At 37.7% G+C, this 24,158-nt stretch overlaps 1 protein-coding gene across 1 annotated transcript in view; it reads right to left on the reverse strand.

Moving 5' to 3' along the window:
• The window catches only part of LOC123509846 (secernin-3-like), a 100,141-nt gene that overhangs the window by 35,295 nt on the left and 40,688 nt on the right, over positions 1-24,158 (reverse strand). The window contains 2 exon segments of the mRNA XM_045264423.1: positions 2,290-2,454; positions 3,515-3,612. Coding sequence (XP_045120358.1) covers positions 2,290-2,454; positions 3,515-3,612 — 263 coding nt within the window.

A 24,158-nucleotide genomic window follows, 5' to 3' on the forward strand; every position in this document is an offset into this window, starting at 1 on the left:
TCCCTTAAACCCAAGCATAAAGGCCCCCATTTCAATCATTCCTGTACTGAGTTCTTTATGGCATTTTTACATTTCACCATGTTGTGCACTGTAGATTCATTAATAGAGTAAAACCTGCCCAATTCACGGAGCTTCTCACCTGCCTCAACCTTGGCTATGATGTCCTAGTTTCTCTTGAAATTAAAATATTTCACGTTTCTTGATAAGCTTGCCGTCCAGGGCCAACTCTTCCCCATTTTCTAGGGATCACTTACAAGGGTAGAACTTGTGCTCCAGCTTGTGATGTAGTAACAGAAAACTGGGAAGTTAGTTGAGAAAGAAAACGTGGGACTACAAGCAATCAGGTATACTCGCCTATCCTGCTAATTCAAGACCAAGGCCGTCTCTTCCTTCAATAATGTATATAGCTCATTTACATGTTTCACAGCATGTAGGTAAACATATCTTGTTCTTTTATATCATGAAAATAAATCTAGTATACCATAGCCACAAAGAAAACGGAGTGAGGGAGAAACCCACACAAGGACGGTCAGACTGGAACTGACTGACCAGACTCTAAGGGACCCTGGGTAACACCAGTCCTATGTCATGACAATACTCATCCACCTGGTGGGAGGCAAAGGAGTTCGATTCACTTGACCCTACATCTCTAGGCCCTGTTGCCATTCTTCACTATACCTGTAACACCATTCTCTTTCGTATTTTTGGAAGGAGCCATATTCACAAACCTAGAAAGATCACAAATATTACATATCACCAACCTACAAAGGTCAAAAATATCATAATGCTTAGCAACTGTGAAACATGAAACGATTACACAGGCAAGCTAAAAAAACATTGGTGTCAAACCGTCCCGTTGGTTCTTTGTTATGTAATGTTTAATTCATATATTTTGACATTCAATTATTATTTTTGTTGTTAAAATATTTCTTCATTTATTTTAATGTATTTTATAAGTTTTTGGCAGAAAAATTTTTAGTAAATATATTTTGTTCTCAAATGAAAGTTTCTTTCATCAAGTGTGCATAAAAACAGAAATTTTGCACATTGAATGAATGATGGAAACAAGTGAGGATGCACATAAAGCTGGAAATGCATTCACTGAGGTGCGCACTAAAAGAGGACCTCTGTATATGATTTTTAGTTTGCTTTACCATAATTTTCAATGAGGTTTCACTGTAATTATCAATTAGGTGTTGCTGTAACTTTCAATTATGGTTTGGACACTTGCATTTTATCTTTATCCATTTACATTACCAAAATGGCATACCACTATGGCCTTGAGATTTCCTCTTTCATGCCAAATTGGACAAATTCATCGGCTATAAATTCTTACTACAATAAAGGTCAGTTTTGAAAAAACTCAATATATACTATTAACCTCTTCACAATGGGCAACAGAAAATGGCTCCTGGCACCATATCCGGGCTGTGTGGGGATGGGAAGACACCTGACTCTCTCTCTCTCTCTCTCTCTCTCTCTCTCTCTCTCTCTCTCTCTCTCTCACTACAGAAAAAATTATGATAGTAAGTGACTTCATAATAGCTACATAGAATAAGAAATAAACCCACGCAAATTTTATAGAAAAAATTATGGTCTGCCTTCTCAAGGCCATTTTCTGAAGATAATAACTAAAGGAAAATGTTAATTATTAAGGTAAACTAATCTATTGGTACCATAAACATTTTTTCCTAATTATTATTTCCAGCATGGCATATCAGTACTTATCCCAATATAAGAGAGTCATACATCTTTGTAATAATGATGAATGTCAAGTATGCCATTGTATCATATACTACCTACATTCTGAGAGATCTCATACAGTATCCAGGAAAGGAAACACACCATCTTAGCAGAAAGTAGCCACAACACAATATGCGCATAATCGGATATGTAACAAGCACCACAATGACACAAAATACACATCAACGTGTTGAAGGGGTTAATGTCTCCATATAAAGAAAAAAAACATGAAATAATTTCTTTTATAACACCAAAGACAATTTGGGCAGTTAAGTGTTAAATTTATGCTGGAAATGACAAAATCAAACTGCTGAGTATCACAGGAAAGATAAAAAGGAGAAGAGTAGAACAGATAAAAATTAATAGACTATATATATCATAGCAAGCATCAATCTGCCATGTAGGCCCTAACACTTCATTCATAAGACTGAATATCAAAGATAGTAAAGGGACATGATCACCAAAGTCAGTAAAAGTACAGATTTAGCCATTATAGCCTACAATAACAAAAACAATAGCAGATAATGGCACACAAAATCAACACACCTTGGCAGGGTCCTGGTCCTCAGGTATGTGGGGGCTCTGAATGTGTGGCGAGATCTTCACATTGTTGGTGAAGATGAAGGGCTTGAAGACTGAGCGGCAGGGGTCTGGGGTGCCAGTGAACCAGTGGCAACTTGGCCGACCTTCACCCTGGCTCACCACCGACACCTGTCCATCACCACCACCAGGTTAGCTTGCTGCATCACTCACAGCTTATGTCAAATATTTGGTATAATGCTTAACATTACTAGTTGAAATAACTTTCTTTAAACAATTTGATCATTCAGGTATATATTTTTTGCAAGTTTGTTGGCATAATTTATATCTCACAATCTAGTGTTTAATATTGAAGCAAGCAAACAATTGACTCTTTCTTGTTAACAAACACATTGTTCATTAAGGTAGAGCTTGAAAGTGTGTTGTTTTGCTGTCATAACTTTGTGTTAGGTAATTCAACTATGACTAATTATGATGAATATAACTCTACTTGGACAAAGAGATGAACAAACTAAAATGTTCCAGCTTACAAATTGATATTCAACTGATATTCCAATTTTTAGACTAATTCTAAACAAAAGTTTTTCAAAATAATAATTCATTGCATGAGCATTTCAATTTTTATAACTATATAAAAATATTTCTTTTTCTCTCTCTCTCTCATATAATTTAATCCACATTTACACACACACACACACACACACACACACACACACACACACACACACACACACACACACACACACACACACACACACAGCAATGAGGGAACTGAAAATACCAAAAGAAAAAGAAATACATGAGAAAAATTAAAGATGCTATGTTGAAGTTAAATGTGTAAGCTGTTAAGATTATGCTAGCTTTAAGTCTGTCTAAAGATGAGAGATAATATGACAGAGAAGGAAAGAAGTTAGAGGCAACAGCAATATATATATATATATATATATATATATATATATATATATATATATATATATATATATATATATATATATATATATATATATATATATATATATATATATATATATATATATATATATATATATATATATATATATATATATATATATATATATTTTTTTTTTTTTTTTTTTTTTTTTAAGATTAAAAATACAGAGTATTGTATGTAAAGACATAACTCTATACAGTTCTGATGTTTACAGGGCAAGGGAAAAGAACAGCAGGTTGCAAGGGCAAGACACAGGTATAAATGCACGTCAGCACTCACCATACTCCCAGCAGTTGGGTGTTTGTGGTCTGTGCCGCGTGATATTCCTGACTCCTCGTCTCTCAACACCTCAAACATTTGTGTCAAGGAAAAGTCACCTGTTGATAGCCCAGAAAAAATTTTGCCTCATTCACACTTGTGCTAAATGAAGGCATACTGAACATCGGTGATACAAAACTCCCCCATTAAGGAAAGTAGGAACAATCAAATTGTAAAGAAAAATTTACCAACAACTCAAGTCATATATGTGACTGAAAAGTATCACCTAAGTTGTGCCCTATTTAGAATTTTATCACCAAAATATCCAAGAAAAGATTAAAGCCTCAGCAATAACAGATTTTGGTGGCAGTGAAAAAGACAGATCTTCAGCCAACACAATGCAGCTTTTGCCACCAGATGGCTACCTGCAAACTATACAGCTGTAGGTTACTTTATGACAACGATTTCCATGCCACTGAGGCTGAAATGTAAACTCCACTGATCAAAACCAACAAAATCATAATGGCACTTTTTCTAATCTTCCTATATGAATATACTGTACACAAAAATGTCCAGGATAATGATAAAAAAACAACTCCCCTTGCATGTTTTCTGTTCCTAGCATGACCTACAGTTCTTTTCTTTCATAATCACAGCCACAGGAAGACTGGTAGATAAGAATATGTATGGAGTCAATCCTCAATATGTTATCTCAAGATTTATCCTTATCAATTTTTCAGTAATGTGAATAAACAAGGGAACGTTTTTCTTTAGGGCAGAAATGTACCAGCCCATTTACAGCAGCTTAATGGAGAGAGGAAGAAAGAGTGAGATTGTGCAAAGTATGCTGCCAATATGTCCAAGAACTAATAACATGCACTGATCCAGGGAGGGATAGAGGGAGAACAAGAAAGGGAAGGAACAAAGAAAAGGAGAAAGTGACAGGGAGAAGAATGGAAAGACAGGAGGGAGGAAGAGAAGGAGGTAATGAAAGAATGAGGAAAGGAGGAATAACATTTCAGGTTTCTCCCATCCTATTTTAGTACAAAATTAAGTTATTCTCTCCTGAAGATTTTATTGCTTGCATCCACTTTGGACTTATGAGACAATAGATATAAAAAGGGGAGAAAAATAGAAGAAAGGATTATTACTATGGATAAACTGCAAATAATTTTATTCCTGTCTTTGATGTCATGATGGAAAGAAGGAAAGAAAAGAAATGTGGGAAGGAAAACAATGGAATGGAGCTTGTATGGTGCTGGGTGCAATGAGAATTAAGTAATGGTAAGGTCAGGACAGACAGCACATTCAACCAGTCTTTCAGACAATCAAAACTTAGTACACATTCATACCATTCATAAAACATGCACACAACTTCAGACATCAAATACAAAAATACACAAATAATAACATAAACTTAAAAAAACTACATACTACTAACATAAAGCAATAAAAAGATGAGAGGTGAGGAGAGGGAGGCACTACCTGTGAGGATGTACTGACAAACATCCCATCAGACATGCAAATCCCTGACTTCTGATCCCTCAACACTGTGAACATTGCCTGCAAATCAAAGTGACCTGCAAAGAGGCACAAGGCATTGGTATATATTGAGCAAACTAAACAACTAAATCACTAAAGGTCTTAGCATGTGTGTATAGGTTTTCTATGGTAACAGTATAATGGTATATAAATAATAATGCTCGTCTGTGTATGATGTATGTATAAATGTATGCATATAAACAAACATTGGGCCTCCCTTATATTTCCACTGTTACATTGGAATACTAATAACAAAATAAATAATAGCATTAACAATAGTAACAATAATAAAGTATAGCTGAAAAGTCTTTAAAAAAAATAGCATACAACAAAAAGGCAAGACCCATCTGCTTGAAATTCCCAGAAGTGCTGCAGATAACAGGGCACTGGCAGCAAGGAAGGGATAAGAGTAAACTGATGCCAGGGAACTATTCAGTGGAGGATGCTTGGGATTGATGTATTTGAGGAAAAGATGATACAGGCAGATGATACAAAGCGAGATGAGTAATAGAGAAATGAGGACAGGAGTGCAGTGTATATGAAGAAAGAGGGATGAGAAAGGCATGTAATGAATGTGACAATGGGTGAGGGATGGAAAAATGAGGGAGGAAACAAGGTGCAGTGAAGATAAAGGAAACAGATTCAGAGGGTCAAGGATCAAGGAAAAGTAAGAAAAGGAAAGATGCAGAATAAGGGATGCAGAGACAAAATCTTGTTCCCTATTCATATTAATTATTTTGAAGTAATACTAAACATGTTGCTATTTCAAAACATCAATATACATTAAGTGCTTGAATCACTGTCCGATTTCTTGATTCTAGTAAAGTTCTTAGCTGTCTTATAAATCCAGACTGAAATGGTTTGCTTCATGAGGAAATGTCAATATTAAATCACTCAACCAGTCACAAAAATAGTAGCTTGTAATAAAAATGACATCACTAACATAAAATAAAGTACATAAAAAACTAGAATCTTCCATTTTTCTCTCTTCATTTAACAAGAAGTTTATTTACTGGTTTATGATTTCACCTTACTCTTACTAAGAAAACTAACATCCTTTTAATTTTGTTCAAAGAATACCACAGAATTGAAACAAAAAAAGAAAAAAAAAACATCACAACACACAAAACCACTGTAATAATCTCACATCCAAGAGATCTGGTGGCGATGAACAATGTCAACCATAATGAAAGATGAGAAGATGAGGAGCTGTGTTTATGAAAATGATGACAATAAAAAATGATGAAGCTGGATTGTTGTGGATGGAAGCTGAAGATGTTGTTAACAGATAATAGAGTTGAAATGAAAGAGAAAAATTATTTGTGAAGGATGAGGTTGTTGACAACAAGAGATGTGGATGTTGTGTCTTAGATGGCACAGCATGATAATGAAACAAGAATGATACAATTACTGGAGGAAAAGCAACAAGTAAATTCTTATAACTCTTTTATGAAAAATAATCACATAGTGCAAAAAAGTGGATAAAGCACAGTAACTCCCACATGTCTGACCACATGTCTGGAAGGCCAAACTGAGTTATCCGAAAATCCAAGATACCTAAGTTTTTCTTTCTTTTTTTACCCCTTCCCCCCATTTTCCACACCTGTTACCACTAACAGTTGAAATGGTCTATGCAATGCATTATGTAAATGGGCACTACATGTCAAACACATGTGCTTGATTGCACACACACACACACACACACACACACACACACACACACACACACACACACACACACACACACACACACGAGATTACTGTGGAAGTTAGAGGACAAGGGTGGCTTAAAAGGAAGCACAGAGATGGATAGAAAATTATTTGAGGGGGAGAGAAATAAGGACGGTAGTTAAAGATATGAAGTCCAAGTGGAGAGCAGTAGAAAGCGGAGTGCCACAGGGGTCAGTATTGGCACCAATACTTTTCCTCATTTATATTAACGACATGCCAGAAGGAGTGAACAGCTACATAAATCTGTTTGCAGATGATACGAAACTGTGCAGAGTTATAAAGCAAAAGGAGGATTGTGAAATACTGCAAGAAGACCTAAATAAGATCTGGGAATGGAGTAAGAAGTGGGAAATGGAATTTAATGTGAACAAAAGCCATGTCATGGAAATGGGAAAGAGTGAAAGACGACCTGTGGGAATCTATAAGATGGGAGATGGAGTAGAACTGGAAAAGTAAAAAGGAAAAGGACTTAGGAGTGACGATGGAAGAAAACAATCAACCAGTAAGCCATATTGATAGAATCTTTAGAGAAACATATAATTTGCTGAGGAATATTGGAGTAGCATTTCACTACATGGACAAAGAAATGATGAAGAAATTGATAAATACTATAATATGACCCAGATTGGAATATGCAGGAGTAGTGTGGACCCCTCATAAAAAGAAACACATAAGGAAATTGGAGAGGCTACAAAAAATGGCTACAAGAATGGTCCCAGAACTTGAAGGGATGACATATGAAAAGAGACTAAAGGCTATGGATCTACCAACCTTGGAACAAAGAAGGGACAGAGGCGACCTGATACAAGTCTATAAATTGATCAACGGAATGGACCAAGTGGATAATGAGAAACTGATCCTGAGAGAAGAATATGACACCCGAAGCACAAGATCGCATAGTAAAAAGCTGAGAAAGGGAAGATGTCTGAGAGATATTAAAAATATAGTTTCCAGAGATGTATTGAGACGTGGAACAGTTTAGATGAAGAAGTAGTGTCTGCAACGAGTGTGCACACTTTTAAAGTAAGATTGGATAAGTGTAGATATGGAGACGGAACCACACGAGCATAAAGCCCAGGCCCTGTAAAACTACAACTAGGTAAATACAACTAGGTACACACACACACACACACACACACACACACACACACACACACACACACACACACACACAAACACACACACACACACCATAAAAGACCTATCCCAAGATCGGAAATAATGAGCTCTGACCTCGTGAGGGTAAGCCTGGCTGTCTAGTCAGAGACTGCAGCAGATCAAACAGTGAAGTGAACACACACACACACACACACGGCCCGGTAACTCAGTGGTTAGAGCGCTGGTTTCACAAGCCAGAGGAGTTCGATTCCCGCCGGGTGGAGATATTTGGGTGTGTCTCCTTCACGTGTAGTGTTCATCTAGCAGTGAGTAGGTACGGGATGTAAATCGAGGAGTTGTGACCTTGTTGTCCCGGTGTGTGGTGTGTGCCTGGTCTCAGACCTATCCCAAGATCGGAAATAATGAGCTCTGAGCTCGTTCCGTAGGGTAACGTCTGGCTGTCTCGTCAGAGACTGCAGCAGATCAAACAGTGAATTACACTATAGTAAGAGAAATGAGGAAGTGATAAGTATGCTTATAACAGATGGCAAGAGGGACATTAATATTATAACAGTATACATACCACCCAGAACCAGCGCTTGGGAATATGAACAGTACCAAATGGTGATGAGAAATACTCTAGACAGAATGAAGCAAGAACTCATCAGAAAGGATAGAGTGATGATATTTGGAGACTTTAATTGCAAAGAAATAGTGTGGGAAGACTACAAAGTGGTGAATGGTGGTGAGTGGGCAGAAGAATTGTTAAAGGTAGCAACAAATAACTTGATGACACAGTGGGTGAGATCACCAACAAGGTGCAGGGGACAAGATGTTGCAGCAAGGTTGGATTTGGTATTTACCAGGGGAATCTCTCTAAAAGAGGAAATTGAACATGAAAGTCCCTTGGGGATGATGTCCTAAGCTTTGAGCTGGATACAGAATTAAGCACGAATAAGATTGTGGAACGCAGGGAGGAAAAATTAAATTATACTAGGGCAAATTATAACCATATAAGGGAGTTCTTTAATGAAATTGACTGGTCCGTGGTACACCAGGAAAGAGATATGCAATTGAAGTACGATAAATTTATGGATTTGTATAACTTTGCTGTGAAAAAGTTTGTGCCATATTACAGAAAAGGACTTTAAATAATAAACAGTGGTTTAATAGAAATTGTGAAGAAGCAAAAAAGAACAAAGAAAAGGCATGGAAGAAACTTAAGAAAAACAGTGATGTATTATCAAGGGAAGGCTACAAAACAGCAAGGAATAGATATGTTGAAGTAAGGAGAACAGCACAGAAGGAATATGAACAGAGGGTGGTGGAAAACTGTGATAGTGACCCAAAATGTTTTACAAATTCATAAATGGAAAACTAAATAAAAGGGAGGCAATAGAAAATGTAAAAAAAGGGGAAGAAGTATATGAGGATGCTGGAGAGATAGCTGAAATTTTGAACGACAACTTTTGCAAAGTGTTTACAAAGGAGGAGCATTTTATGGGAGGAAGGCCTACGGAAATAAAGCAAATGCAGGACATCATGGTTACTAAGGAAGATGTAAGAAAAATTATTAGCAATCTGGATATTAATAAATCAATGGGGCCTGATGGCATATCTGGGAGGTTGCTAAATGAATGTAAGGATCAATTGTTGAACTCCATATTTGATATTGTGGAAACCTCCATATGAACAGGATTAGTCCCGAAAGAGTGAAAAAGAGCTGACATTGTGCCTATATATAAGAATGGTAGTAGAATGGAACCGCTAAATTATAGACCAGTATCGTTGACTAGTATATTGTGCAAGGTATGTGAAGAAGTAATTAAAGCTAAGTGGAGTGAGTATCTAGAAAGTGAAAACATTCTGAGTGAAAGGCAGTTTGGTTTCAGAAAAGGAAGATCGTGTGTATCCAATTTATTATGTTTTATTCAAGAGTGACTGACATACTACAACATAGAGAGGATGGGTGGATGCTATCTACCTGGACTTGAGAAAGGCCTTTGATAAAGTACCACACAATAGACTGATGTGGAAACTAAAGATGACTGGAGGAGTAAATGATAAACTAGCAAAATGGATGGAAAATTACTTAATGGGAAGAGAAATGAGAACAGTGGTGAGAGAAAGGAAGTCCGAGTGGAAGAAGGTAACCAGTGGAGTTCCACAAGGGTCAGTGCTGGGTCCCATCATGTTTTTGATTTATGTTAATGATATGCCAGTAGGAATTGACAGTTACATGAACATGTTTGCAGATGATACTAAAAATTATGAGGAGAGTAAAGAATGTGGAAGATTGTAACAAGTTACAGAAAGATCTTGATAAAATATATGAGTGGAGTAAAGAGTGGCATATGGAATTTAATATAGACAAGACCCATGTTATGAAAATGGGAAGAAGTAGATACAGACCAAACTGGGATTACAGGCTGGGTGATGAGAAAATTAATGAGACCAATGAGGAGAAAGACTTAGGAGTAACTGCAAAACACTTTGTCACCGGAGAAACACATTAACAAGATTTTTGGGAAAACATACAACATGCTTTAAAAGATTGGCCTTGCATTCCACTACCTAGATGAAGGAATGATGAAGAAGATATTATGTACCTTAATAAGACCCCAGTTAGAATATGCAGCATGTGTCTGGTCACTGCATATGAAGAAAAATGTGAAGAAGGTAGAAAGGGTACAAAGGCTGGCAACAAGGATGGTACCAGGACTCAGGGAGTTAGACTATGAGGAAAGACTGAGGAAGCTGGGGCTGACCACATTAGAAGAGAGAAGAACAAGAGGAGACATGATAACTATGTATAAATTGGTGAACAAGATTGACATACTGGATAGAGAGTTGATAAAGGTGACCACAAGTAATCATCTCCGAGGACATGGAAAAAAGCTAATAAAGGACATTTGTCTAAATGACGTGAGAAAATACAGTTTCCCGCATCGTAGCATTGATAAGTGGAATAAACTGAGCAGTCATGTCGTTGACGCGGTGTGTGTCAATCAGATGAAAGAGAGATATGACAGGAATGGACAAGGAGACAGGACACAGAGAGCTTAGCTCGGGCCCTGTAATACACAAATAGGTAAATACAAATAGGTAAATACACACACACACACACAAAACAGCAAGAAATAAATATGCTAAGGTGAAAAAGGAAGAAGAAAGGAACTATGAAAAGGACATTGTCAAAAAATGTAAGGAACAACAAAAATTGTTTTACAGATTCATAAATGGAAAAATAAGACAAAAAGAAACAATAGAAAGGTTAAAAGGAGAGAACGGAATGGTGGAAGACCCAAAAAAGTATGGCAGAACTGTTAAATAGTAAATTTCATGAGGTCTTTACTAAGGAATCCAAATTTGAAAGAAAGACCACAGAGAGTAAAGTAACCAAGCTTGAAATAAAAAAGTTGATGATGGAACTAGATGATGAAAAGGTAATGGGACCAGATGAAGTCTCAGGCAGAATACTGAAAGAATGTAGGGAAGAACTAGCAAATCCTATATACATCATTATAAAATGCTCAATAGAAAATGGAACAGTGCCATTGGAGTGGAAAAGAGCTGAGGTGGTTCCCATATATAAGAGCGGAAGGAAGGAAGAACCTTTAAATTACAGACCGGTATCACTAACTAGTGTAATATGCAAGATGTGTGAAAAAGTAATAAAGAAGCAATGGATTGAGTTTCTTGAAAACAACAAATTATTATCAAATAGCCAATTTGGTTTTAGAAAAGGTCAGTCATGTGTAACAAATTTATTGAGTTTCTACTCTAGAATAGTTGATAAAGTACAAGAGAGAGAGGGATGGATTGACTGTATTTATTTAGATTTAAAAAAGGCGTTTGATAAAGTGCCACATGAAAGATTACTATGGAAGTTAGAGGAGAAGGGTGGTTTAAAAGGAAGCACATTGAGATGGATGAAAAATTACTTGAGGGGGAAAGAAACAAGGACGATAGTTAAAGATATGAAGTCCAAGTGGAGATCAGTAGACAGCAGAGTGCCACAGGGGTCAGTATTGGCGCCAATACTTTTTCTCGTATATATAAACGACATGCCAGAGGGAGTGAACAGCTACATAAATCTGTTTGTGAACGATGCGAAACTGTGCAGTGTCATTAAACAAAAAGAGGATTGTGAAATACTACAGGAAGACTTTAACAAGATCTGGAAATGGAGTAAAAAATGGGAGATGGAAATCAATGTGGACAAAAGCCATGTCATGGAAATGGGAAAAAGTGAAAGACGACCAGTGGGAATCTATAAGATGGGAGATGGAGTAGAATTAGAAAAAGTAAAAAAGGAAAAGGACTTGGGAGTGACAATGGAAGAAAACAATCAACCGGTAAGCCATATTGATAGAATTTTCAGAGAGACATATAATTTGCTAAGAAATATTGGATTAGCATTTCACTACATGGACAAAGAAATGATGAAGAAATTGATAAGTACTAAAATAAGACCTAGATTGGAATATGCAGGAGTTGTGTGGACCCCCATAAAAGAAACACATAAGGAAATTGAGAGACTACAAAAATGGCTACAAGAATGGTTCCAGAATTTAAAGGGATGACATATGAGGAGAGACTAAAGCTATGGATCTACCAACCCTGGAACAGAGAAGAGAGGGGATCTGATACAAGTTTATAAATTGATTAACGGAATGGATCCAGTGGATAATGAGAAACTAATCCTTAGAGAAGAATATGACATTAGAAGCACAAGATCTCATAGTAAGAAACTGAGGAAGGGAAGATGTCTGAGCAATGTTAAAAAATTTATTTTCCTGCAAAGATGTGTTGAGACTTGGAACAGTTTGAGTGAGGAAGTGGTGTCAGCAAAGAGTGTACGTAGTTTTAAAGAAAAATTGATAAGTGTAGATAAGGAGACGGGGCCACACAACCATAAAGCCCAGGCCCTGTAGAACTACAACTAGGTAAATACAACTAGGCAAATACACATACACACACAGAGGATTTGATAGAGAAGGGTGTGTTCAGTAGTGTTCAAGGATAGAGAAATGGATGAAGAGAGTTGTGATGTTGATGTGGTGTGTGGTCTCAGGAGAAGATTGGAAAATGATGATTTGAGAAATGGATGGTGTAGAGAATACAGAGATCAAAGTGAAACAAAAAAAACAAACACAAAAAAAAAAAAAAAAGGGATGGTGGAAGACCCAAAAGTATGGCAGAACTATTAAATAAAAAATTCAGGAGGTCTTTACTAAAGAATCCAAATTTGAGAGGCCACAGGGTAATAGAGAGACAATCTATATGAAAGAGATTAAAGTAACCAAGCTTGAAATAAAAGAGTTAATGAAGGAACTGGATGAAGAGAAGGCAATGGGACTGGATGAAGTCTCAGGCAGAATACTGAAAGAATGTAGGGAAGAACTAGCAAATCCTATATACAACATCATAAAATGCTCAATAGAAAATGGAACAGTGCCAGTAGAATGGAAAAGAGCTGAGGTGGTTCCCATATATAAGAGTGGAAAGAAAGAAGAACCTTTAAATTACAGACCGGTATCACTAACTAGTGTAATATGCAAGATGTGTGAAAGAATAATAAAGAAACAATGGATCAAGTTCCTTGAAGACAACAAATTAATATCAAATAGCCAATTTGGTTTTAGAAAAGGACGGTCTTGTGTAACTAATTTATTGAGTTTCTATTCTAGAATAGTTGATAGAGTACAAGAGAGAGAGGATGGGTTGACTGCATCTATTTGGATTTAAAAAGGCGTTTGACAAAGTGCCACATGCAAGATTACTGTGGAAGTTAGAGGAGAAGGGTGGCTTAAAAGGAAGCACATTGAGATGGATAGAAAATTATTTGAGGGGGAGAGAAATAAGGACGGTAGTTAAAGATATGAAGTCCAAGTGGAGAGCAGTAGAAAGCGGAGTGCCACAGGGTCAGTATTGGCACCAATACTTTTCCTCATTTATATTAACGACATGCCAGAAGGAGTGAACAGCTACATAAATTTGTTTTGGATGATACGAAACTGTGCAGAGTTATAAAGCAAAAGGAGGATTGTGAAATACTGCAAGAAGACCTAAATAAGATCTGGGAATGGAGTAAGAAATGGGAAATGGAATTCAATGTGAACAAAAGCCATGTCATGGAAATGGGAAAGAGTGAAAGACGACCTGTGGGAATCTATAAGATGGGAGATGGTGTAGAACTGGAGAAAGTCAAAAGGAAAAGGACTTAGGAGTGACGATGGAAGAAAACAATCAACCAGTAAGCCATATTGATAGAATTTTTAGAGAAACATATAATTTGCTGAGGAATATTGGAGTAGCATTTCACTACATGGACAAAGAAATGATGAAGAAATTGATAAATACTATAATAAGACCTAGATTGGAATATGCAGGAGTAGTGTGGACCCTCATAAAAAGAAACACATAAGAAAATTGAGAGGCTACAAAAATGGCTACAAGAATGGTCCCAGAACTTGAAGGGATGACATATGAGGAGAGACTAAAGGCTATGGATCTACCAACCTTGGAACAAAGAAGGAGAGAGGAGACCTGATACAAGTCTATAAATTGATCAACGGAATGGACCAAGTGGATAATGAGAAACTGATCTTGAGAGAAGAATATGACATAGAAGCACAAGATCGCATAGTAAAAGCTGAGAAAGGAAGATGTCTGAGAGATATTAAAAATATAGTTTCCGCAGAGATGTATTGAGACGTGGAACAGTTTAGATGAAGAAGTAGTGTCTGCAAAGAGTGTGCACACTTTTAAAGTAAGATTGGATAAGTGTAGATATGGAGACGGGGCCACACGAGCATAAAGCCCAGGCCCTGTAAAACTACAACTAGGTAAATACAACTAGGTAAATACACACACACACACACACACACACACACAACACACAGGAGAACAAACGGAATGGTGGAAGACCCAAAAGTATGGCAGAACTGTTAAATAGTAAATTTCATGAGGTCTTTACTAAGGAATCCAAATTTGAAAGACCACAGGGTAATAGAGAGACTGTCTATATGAAAGAGATTAAAGTAACCAAGCTTGAAATAAAAAAGTTGATGACGGAATTGGATGAGGAAAAGGCAATGGGACCGGATGAAGTCTCAGGCAGAATACTGAAAGAATGTAGGAAGAACTAGCAAGTCCAATATACAACATCATAAAATGCTCAATAGAAAATGGAACAGTGCCAGTGGAGTGGAAAAGAGCTGAGGTGGTTCCCATATATAAGAGCGGAAGGAAGGAAGAACCTTTAAATTACAGACCGGTATCACTAACTAGTGTAATATGCAAGATGTGTGAAAAAGTAATAAAGAAGCAATGGATTGAGTTTCTTGAAGACAACAAAATATTATCAAATAGCCAATTTGGTTTTAGAAAAGGTCGGTCATGTGTGACAAATTTATTGAGTTTCTATTCTAGAATAGTTGATAAAGTACAAGAGAGAGAGGGATGGGTTGACTGTATTTATTTAGATTTAAAAAAGGCTTTTGATAAAGTGCCACATGAAAGATTACTATGGAAGTTAGAGGAGAAGGGTGGCTTAAAAGGAAGCACATTGAGATGGATGAAGAATTACTTAAGGGGGAGAGAAATAAGGACGATAGTTAAAGATATGAAGTCCAAGTGGAGAACAGTAGACAGCGGAGTGCCACAGGGTCAGTATTGGCACCAATACTTTTTCTCATATATATAAATGACATGCCAGAGGAGTGAACAGCTACATAAATCTGTTTGGACGATGCGAAACTGTGCAGAGTCATTAAACAAAAGAGGATTGTGAAATACTACAGGAAGACTTAAACAAGATCTGGAAATGGAGCAAAAAATGGGAGATGGAATTCAATGTGGACAAAAGCCATGTCATGGAAATGGGAAAGAGTGAAAGACGACCAGTGGGAATCTATAAGATGGGAGATGAGTAGAACTAGAGAAAGTAAAAAGGAAAAGGACTTGGGAGTGACAATGGAAGAAAATAATCAACCAGTAAGCCATATTGATAGAATTTTCAGAGAAACATATAATTTGCTAAGGAATATTGGAGTAGCATTTCACTATATGGACAAAGAAATGATGAAGAAATTGATAAGTACTAAAATAAGACCTAGATTGAATATGCAGGAGTTGTGTGGACCCCATAAAAAGAAACACATAAGAAAATTAGAGAGACTACAAAAATGGCTACAAGAATGGTTCCAGAATTTAAAGGGATGACATATGAGGAGAGACTAAAGGAATGGATCTACCAACCTTGGAACAGAGAAGAGAGAGAGGAGATCTGATACAAGTTTATAAATTGATTAACGGAATGGATGAAGTGGATAATAACTGATCCTGAGAGAAGAATATGACTTTAGAAGCACAAGATCGCATAGTAAAAAACTAAGGAAAGGAAGATGTCTGAGAGATGTTAAAAATATAGTTTCCGCAAAGATGTGTTGAGACTTGGAACAGTTTGAGTGAGGAAGTGGTGTCAGCAAAGAGTGTACATAGTTTTAAAGAAAATTGGATAAGTGTAGATATGGAGACGGGACCACACGAGCATAAAGCCCAGGCCCTGTAAAACTACAACTAGGTAAATACACACACACACACACACACACACACACACACACACACACACACACACACACACACACACACACACACACACACGGGACATCGTCGATGGCGGAGGTGGTCGCTGAGCTCCAGAGCAATCATCTATAATTCTACAGTTACCATTAAGAGTAACCAAGGTGGGAAAGGAGCTGGTAATGTTTGTCCCGTCTCCATATAGTCATGTTAACTGTTGATTAGCAAAATAATGTCCAGTGAAGGTAAATATAAACTGTAGCCTGCGTTTGAGCCATCAGCTGGTTTGTTTACATCTGCGCAACATGGCGGCCGTGAACTCGAAAGAGGAATCAGACTTCACAGGGTTTCAAGGAATAATGGAGAAGAGCGCTTATGTGAAGAAAATTCTGGAGTTAGAAGGTAAAATTGAAAACTGTTTGAAAAGTATGAGGGCCTGGAAACGAGTTATGACAATGTAAAGAAAGACTGTGCCGATATGAAGAAGGAAAATGCAGCACTGAAAGAGGAAGTTAAGCTAATTAAAGTGAATTGCGAAAATGTGGAGAATCTCTAGGAAAAGTGATGGAGAAGCAGGCTGAATGGAAAAAGTCAGGAAGTGGAAAGAAAGGAGGTAAATTACAAAGTTGCAAGTCTGGAAAAGGAAATCAAAGAGTCAGGGGAGAAAACTTTGGGCCTTGCTGAAATTATAGATCAACAGATCATAGAAGAGAAGATAGCTGAGAAAGTGGTGAAGGTTATTAAGTCAAATGAGACATTGGTGAGGGAAACTGTAGACAAAAAGAGATGTGTGGTGATATTTGGTGTGGAGGAGGATAAGACACCGAGTAAAATGGAGAGAGAGAAAACATAAAAAGGTGATAAATAATATCATTAATGTGGTGCAAGAGGAGGAAAAGACCTAGTACAAGAAATAGAGGACTTCCATAGAATTGGAAAGTTCACAAGAGAAGGTATGAGGCCAATAAGAATCAAACTTAAGTCACAAAAGGATGTAGATGAATTGGTGGAGAAGTCATGGAGGCTAGCCCAGCAGGAAACAACAAGGAAGATTTGGTTGAGAAGAGATCTCGGTGAAAAGGAAAGAGAAATGTTAAATGAGTTGAGAAAGGAGGCTTTGAAAAAATGAAGAGAGGACAGAAGAGGAGAAGAAAGAGTTTTTCTGGAGAATCTTGGATATGAGACTGAGGAAGTGGTTCATAACCCAGAAAAGTACAGCAAGAAAGGACTAAAGAAACTTACATATGAGCGAAATGTAATGTATTCCAACATAAATGGAGTGATATCGGGATTTTAGAACTCAACGATTACTTGAGGGACAAGAACCCAGATATTGTGGGTCTTACTGAAACAAAACTGAGAGAGGGAGAAGACCTGATGAAGGTTGGAGAAGGAAATATAATGTTTGGAAAAGAAATAGAGTAGGTAAGATGGGAGGAGGAGTGATGTTGCTGGTTAAAAAGATATAAAGGTGGATCAAGTGAAAAAGGTATGGGAAAGGCAGAAGTGCTAAAGATCAGAGCAGAAACTAATGAAGGAAAAAGAGGCACTACATAGTGGTGTACGTACCACCCAAGACAAATGCATGGTCAGTACAGGAATATGAAGAAATGATAAGTGATACAGGAACATGTCTGGAAGAAATGTTGGGTGGCTGTGAACGAACTATAATGATGGGAGATTTTAATTGTAAAGAGGTGTGTTGGGAGGACTGGTCAATGGAAGGATCAGAGACAACATGGGGAAATACACTATTGACACTGGCAATGGAAAATGTGTTAACTCAGTGGGTCAAAGAAGATACTAGGTTTGGAGGAGAGGGAGCATCGTCAAGACTGGACTTGGTCTTTAGTACAGAGCCAATGGTCATTGAGGAGATGAGGGTGGAGTGCCCTTTAGCAAAGAGTGATCATGCAGTTTTGGAGTTCAAGGTGATAGACGAAGAGAAATCTAGAAGAAATGAAGAATATAAAGTGGGAAGATGGAATTATGCCAAGACAGATTTTGGAAACCTAAAGAAATTCTTTCAAGAGACAAATTGATGAAATTCAAGAGTGCTAAGGAGCAAATGAAAAGTGGAAGGAATTTATAAAAATATACAAAGAAGGTGAGAAAAATTTGTACCAATAAGACAACATAGAGAAGTTGGAAAGCAGGACTGGTTTAACGATAGATGTGAAAAGGCTAGAACAAGAAAAGAGGATGCATGGAAGAGGTGGAGAAGGAAAAGACGGATTAAGCAGTGGAAAGTTACAAAAGAGCAAGAAATGAATATGTGTTGATTAGAAGAGAAGAAAGAAAGAAACAAGAAAAGGATATAATTGATAAATGTAAAGACCAACCAAGGCTTTTTTACAGACATGTGAACAACAACATCAAAAATAGAGAAAGTATTGAAAGTTTAGAAGTAAATGGAGTATGCAGTGAAGATCCCAGGAAATGGCAGAGGCTATGAATGGATGCTTTCGGAAGGTATTCACAAAGGAGACTGCTTTTGACAAACCACTGGTAATGGAACAGAAAGGGATTATGAAGGAGTTTCAAGTAACGGTGGAGGAGATCAAGAACATGATGGGGAGTTTAGAAGTGAGAAAAGCTGTGGGACCTGATGGGGTATCAGGATGGATTTTAAGAGAATGCAGGAGCAATTGGCAGAAAAAGTTTGTGAAGTAATTGATGCCTCATTAAGGGAAGGTGTAGTGCCCCAAGACTGGAAAAGAGCTAACATTGTCCCAATCTATAAATCAGGTAACAAGAGAGACCCATTGAACTATAGACCAGTGTCACTTACAAGTGTGGTAGCTAAGATGTGTGAGAGGGTGGTGAAGAATAGATGGACAGACTTCTTGGAGAAAATGACATACTTTGTGAGTGTCAATTTGGTTTTAGGAAAGGGCGTTCATGCACGACAAACCTGATATGTTACTATTCGAGGGTGATAGATGTAATACAGGAAAGAGATGGTTGGGCTGATGGAATATATCTGGATTTAAAAAAGGCCTTTGATAAGGTACCACACCAGAGACTGATCTGGAAACTTGAAATGGTAGGAGGAGTGCATGGCAGTTTACTAAAATGGATGGAAGACTTTTGGTAGGAAGAGAAATGAGAACAATAATTAAGGACAGACCATCAGAATGGGGATTGGTGGAGAGTGGAGTTCCACAGGATCAGTGTTGGCACCAGTAATGTTCGCAGTCTACATAAATGACATGGTGGATGGGGTGTCCAGTTATGTGAGCCTATTTGCAGACGATGCAAAATTGTTAAGAAAAGTGAGATGTGACAAAGATTGCGAACTACTCCAGGAAGACTTGGACAGAATATGGAAATGGAGCTGTACATGGCAAATGGAGTTCAACACGACAAAATGCAAGAAAATAGAGTTTGGCAAGAGTGAAAGAAGAATCAGGAGTATGTACAAGATAGGAAATGAAGACATAAAACCAGTCATGAAGAAAAGACCTTGGGGTGACAATTACCAATGACCTATCGCCAGAGAGACATATAAACAAAATAATTGGAGAAGTATTGAACTTATTGAGGAACATAAGAGTGGCGTCAGATATCTAGATGAAGAAATGATGAAGAAAATAATTACTGCAATGATAAGACCGAGGCTTGAATATGCAACAATACAGTGGGCTCCGAACTTAAAGAAACACATAAGGAAACTAGAGAAAGTACAGAGGGCTGCAACGAAAATGGTGCCTGACTTAAGAGATTTGACTTATGAAGACAGACTGAAAAGAATGCAACTTCCAACCCTGGAAAACAGAAGAGAAAGGGGAGACCTGATAGCAATATACAGAGTGATGATTGGCATGGAAAAATGGATAGGGAAGATCTGTGTATGTGGAATGGAAGAATGTCGAGAGGGCATGGGAAAAACTAAAATGGCCACTTATAGGAGAGATGTGAAAAATATAGCTTCCTCATAGAAGGGTGGAAGCATGGAATAGTTTAGACGTGGAAGTGGTCAACGCAAGGAATATTCATGATTTTAAGAAAAGCTGGACATTAATAGATATGGAGACGGGACAACACGAGCATAGCTCTTTTCCGTATGTTACAATTAGGTAAATACAATTAGGTAAATACACACACACACACACACACACACACACACACACACACACACACACACACACACACACACACACACACACACGGGACATCGTCGATGGCGGATGTGGTCGCTGAGCTCCAGAGCAATCATCTCTAATTCTACAGTTACCATTGCCTAAGAGTAACCAGGTGGGAAAGGAGCTGGTAATGTTTGTCCCGTCTCCATATAGTCATGTTAACTGTTGATTAGCAAAATAATGTCCAGGGAAGGTAAATATAAACTGTAGCCTGCGTTTGAGCCATCAGCTGGTTTGTTTACATCTGCGCAACATGGCGGCCGTGAACTCGAAAGATGAATCAGACTTCACAGGATTTCAAGGAATAATGGAGAAGAGCGCTTATGTGAAGAAAATTCTGGAGTTGGAAGGTAAAATTGAAAACTGTTTGAAAAGTATGGGGCCTGGAAACGAGTTATGACAATGTAATGAAAGAGTGTGCCGATATGAAGAAGGAAAATGAAGCACTGAAAGAGGAAGTTAAGCTAATTAAAGTGAATTGCGAAAATGTGGAGAATCTCTAGGAAAAGTGATGGAGAAGCAGGCTGAATGGAAAAAGTCAGGAAGTGGAAAGAAAGGAGGTAAATTACAAAGTTGCAAGTCTGGAAAAGGAAATCAAAGAGTCTGGGGAGAAAACTTTGGGCCTTGTTGAAATTATAGATCAACAGATCATAGAAGAGAAGATTGCTGAGAAAGTGGTGAAGGTTATTAAGTCAAATGAGACATTGGTGAGGGAAACTGTAGACAAAAAGAGATGTGTGGTGATATTTGGTGTGGAGGAGGATAAGACACCGAGTAAAATGGAGAGAGAGAAAACATAAAAAGGTGATAAATAATATCATTAATGTGGTGCAGGAGGAGGAAAAGACCTAGTACAAGAAATAGAGGACTTCCATAGAATTGGAAAGTTCACAAGAGAAGGTATGAGGCCAATAAGAATCAAACTTAAGTCACAAAAGGATGTAGATGAATTGGTGGAGAAGTCATGGAGGCTAGCCCAGCAGGAAACAACAAGGAAGATTTGGTTGAGAAGAGATCTCGGTGAAAAGGAAAGAGAAATGTTAAATGAGTTGAGAAAGGAGGCTTTGAAAAAAATGAAGAGAGGACAGAAGAGGAGAAGAAAGAGTTTTTCTGGAGAATCTTGGATATGAGACTGAGGAAGTGGTTCATAACCCAGAAAAGTACAGCAAGAAAGGACTAAAGAAACTTACGTATGAGCGAATGTAATGTATTCCAACATAAATGGAGTGATATCGGGATTTTAGAACTCAACGATTACTTGAGGGACAAGAACCCAGATATTGTGGGTCTTACTGAAACAAAACTGAGAGAGGGAGAAGACCTGATGATGGTTGGAGAAGGAAATATAATGTTTGGAAAAGAAATAGAGTAGGTAAGATGGGAGGAGGAGTGATGTTGCTGGTTAAAAAGATATAAAGGTGGATCAAGTGAAAGAAGGTATGGGAAAGGCAGAAGTGCTAAAGATCAGAGCAGAAACTAATGAAGGAAAAAGAGGCACTACATAGTGGTGTACGTACCACCTAAGACAAATGCATGGTCAGTACAGGAATATGAAGAAATGATAAGTGATACAGGAACATGTCTGGAAGAAATGTTGGGTGGCTGTGAACGAACTATAATGATGGGAGATTTTAATTGTAAAGAGGTGTGTTGGGAGGACTGGTCAATGGAAGGATCAGAGACAACATGGGGAAATACACTATTGACACTGGCAATGGAAAATGTGTTAACTCAGTGGGTCAAAGAAGATACTAGGTTTGGAGGAGAGGGAGCATCGTCAAGACTGGACTTGGTCTTTAGTACAGAGCCAATGGTCATTGAGGAGATGAGGGTGGAGTGCCCTTTAGCAAAGAGTGATCATGCAGTTTTGGAGTTCAAGGTGATAGATGAAGAGAAATCTAGAAGAAATGAAGAATATAAAGTGGGAAGATGGAATTATGCCAAGACAGATTTTGGAAACCTAAAGAAATTCTTTCAAGAGACAAATTGATGAAATTCAAGAGTGCTAAGGAGCAAATGAAAAGTGGAAGGAATTTATAAAAATATACAAAGAAGGTGAGAAAAATTTGTACCAATAAGACAACATAGAGAAGTTGGAAAGCAGGACTGGTTTAACGATAGATGTGAAAAGGCTAGAACAAGAAAAGAGGATGCATGGAAGAGGTGGAGAAGGAAAAGACGGATTAAGCAGTGGAAAGTTACAAAAGAGCAAGAAATGAATATGTGTTGATTAGAAGAGAAGAAAGAAAGAAACAAGAAAAGGATATAATTGATAAATGTAAAGACCAACCAAGGCTTTTTACAGACATGTGAACAACAACATCAAAAATAGAGAAAGTATTGAAAGTTTAGAAGTAAATGGAGTATGCAGTGAAGATCCCAGGAAATGGCAGAGGCTATGAATGGATGCTTTCGGAAGGTATTCACAAAGGAGACTGCTTTTGACAAACCACTGGTAATGGAACAGAAAGGGATTATGAAGGAGTTTCAAGTAACTGTGGAGGAGATCAAGAATATGATGGGGAGTTTAGAAGTGAGAAAAGCTGTGGGACCTGATGGGGTATCAGGATGGATTTTAAGAGAATGCAGGAGCAACTGGCAGAAAAAGTTTGTGAAGTAATTGATGCCTCATTAAGGGAAGGTGTAGTGCCCCAAGACTGGAAAAGAGCTAACATTGTCCCAATCTATAAATCAGGTAACAAGAGAGACCCATTGAACTATAGACCAGTGTCACTTACAAGTGTGGTAGCTAAGATGTGTGAGAGGGTGGTGAAGAATAGATGGACAGACTTCTTGGAGAAAATGACATACTTTGTGAGTGTCAATTTGGTTTTAGAAAAGGGCGTTCATGCACGACAAACCTGATATGTTACTATTCGAGGGTGATAGATGTAATACAGGAAAGAGATGGTTGGGCTGATGGAATATATCTGGATTTAAAAAAGGCCTTTGATAAGGTACCACACCGGAGACTGATCTGGAAACTTGAAATGGTAGGAGGAGTGCATGGCAGTTTACTAAAATGGATGGAAGACTTTTGGTAGGAAGAGAAATGAGAACAATAATTAAGGACAGACCATCAGAATGGGGCTTGGTGGAGAGTGGAGTTCCACAGGGATCAGTGTTGGCACCAGTAATGTTCGGTCTACATAAATGACATGGTGGATGGGGTGTCCAGTTATGTGAGCCTATTTGCAGACGATGCAAAATTGTTAAGAAAAGTGAGATGTGACAAAGATTGCGAACTACTCCAGGAAGACTTGGACAGAATATGGAAATGGAGCTGTACATGGCAAATGGAGTTCAACACGACAAAATGCAAGAAAATAGAGTTTGGCAAGAGTGAAAGAAGAATCAGGAGTATGTACAAGATAGGAAATGAAGACATAAAACCAGTCATGAAGAAAAGACCTTGGGGTGACAATTACCAATGACCTATCGCCAGAGAGACATATAAACAAAATAATTGGAGAAGTATTGAACTTATTGAGGAACATAAGAGTGGCGTCAGATATTTAGATGAAGAAATGATGAAGAAAATAATTACTGCAATGATAAGA

This window comes from Portunus trituberculatus, chromosome 27, assembly GCF_017591435.1.
Source record: "Portunus trituberculatus isolate SZX2019 chromosome 27, ASM1759143v1, whole genome shotgun sequence".
Lineage (NCBI taxonomy): Eukaryota > Metazoa > Arthropoda > Malacostraca > Decapoda > Portunidae > Portunus > Portunus trituberculatus.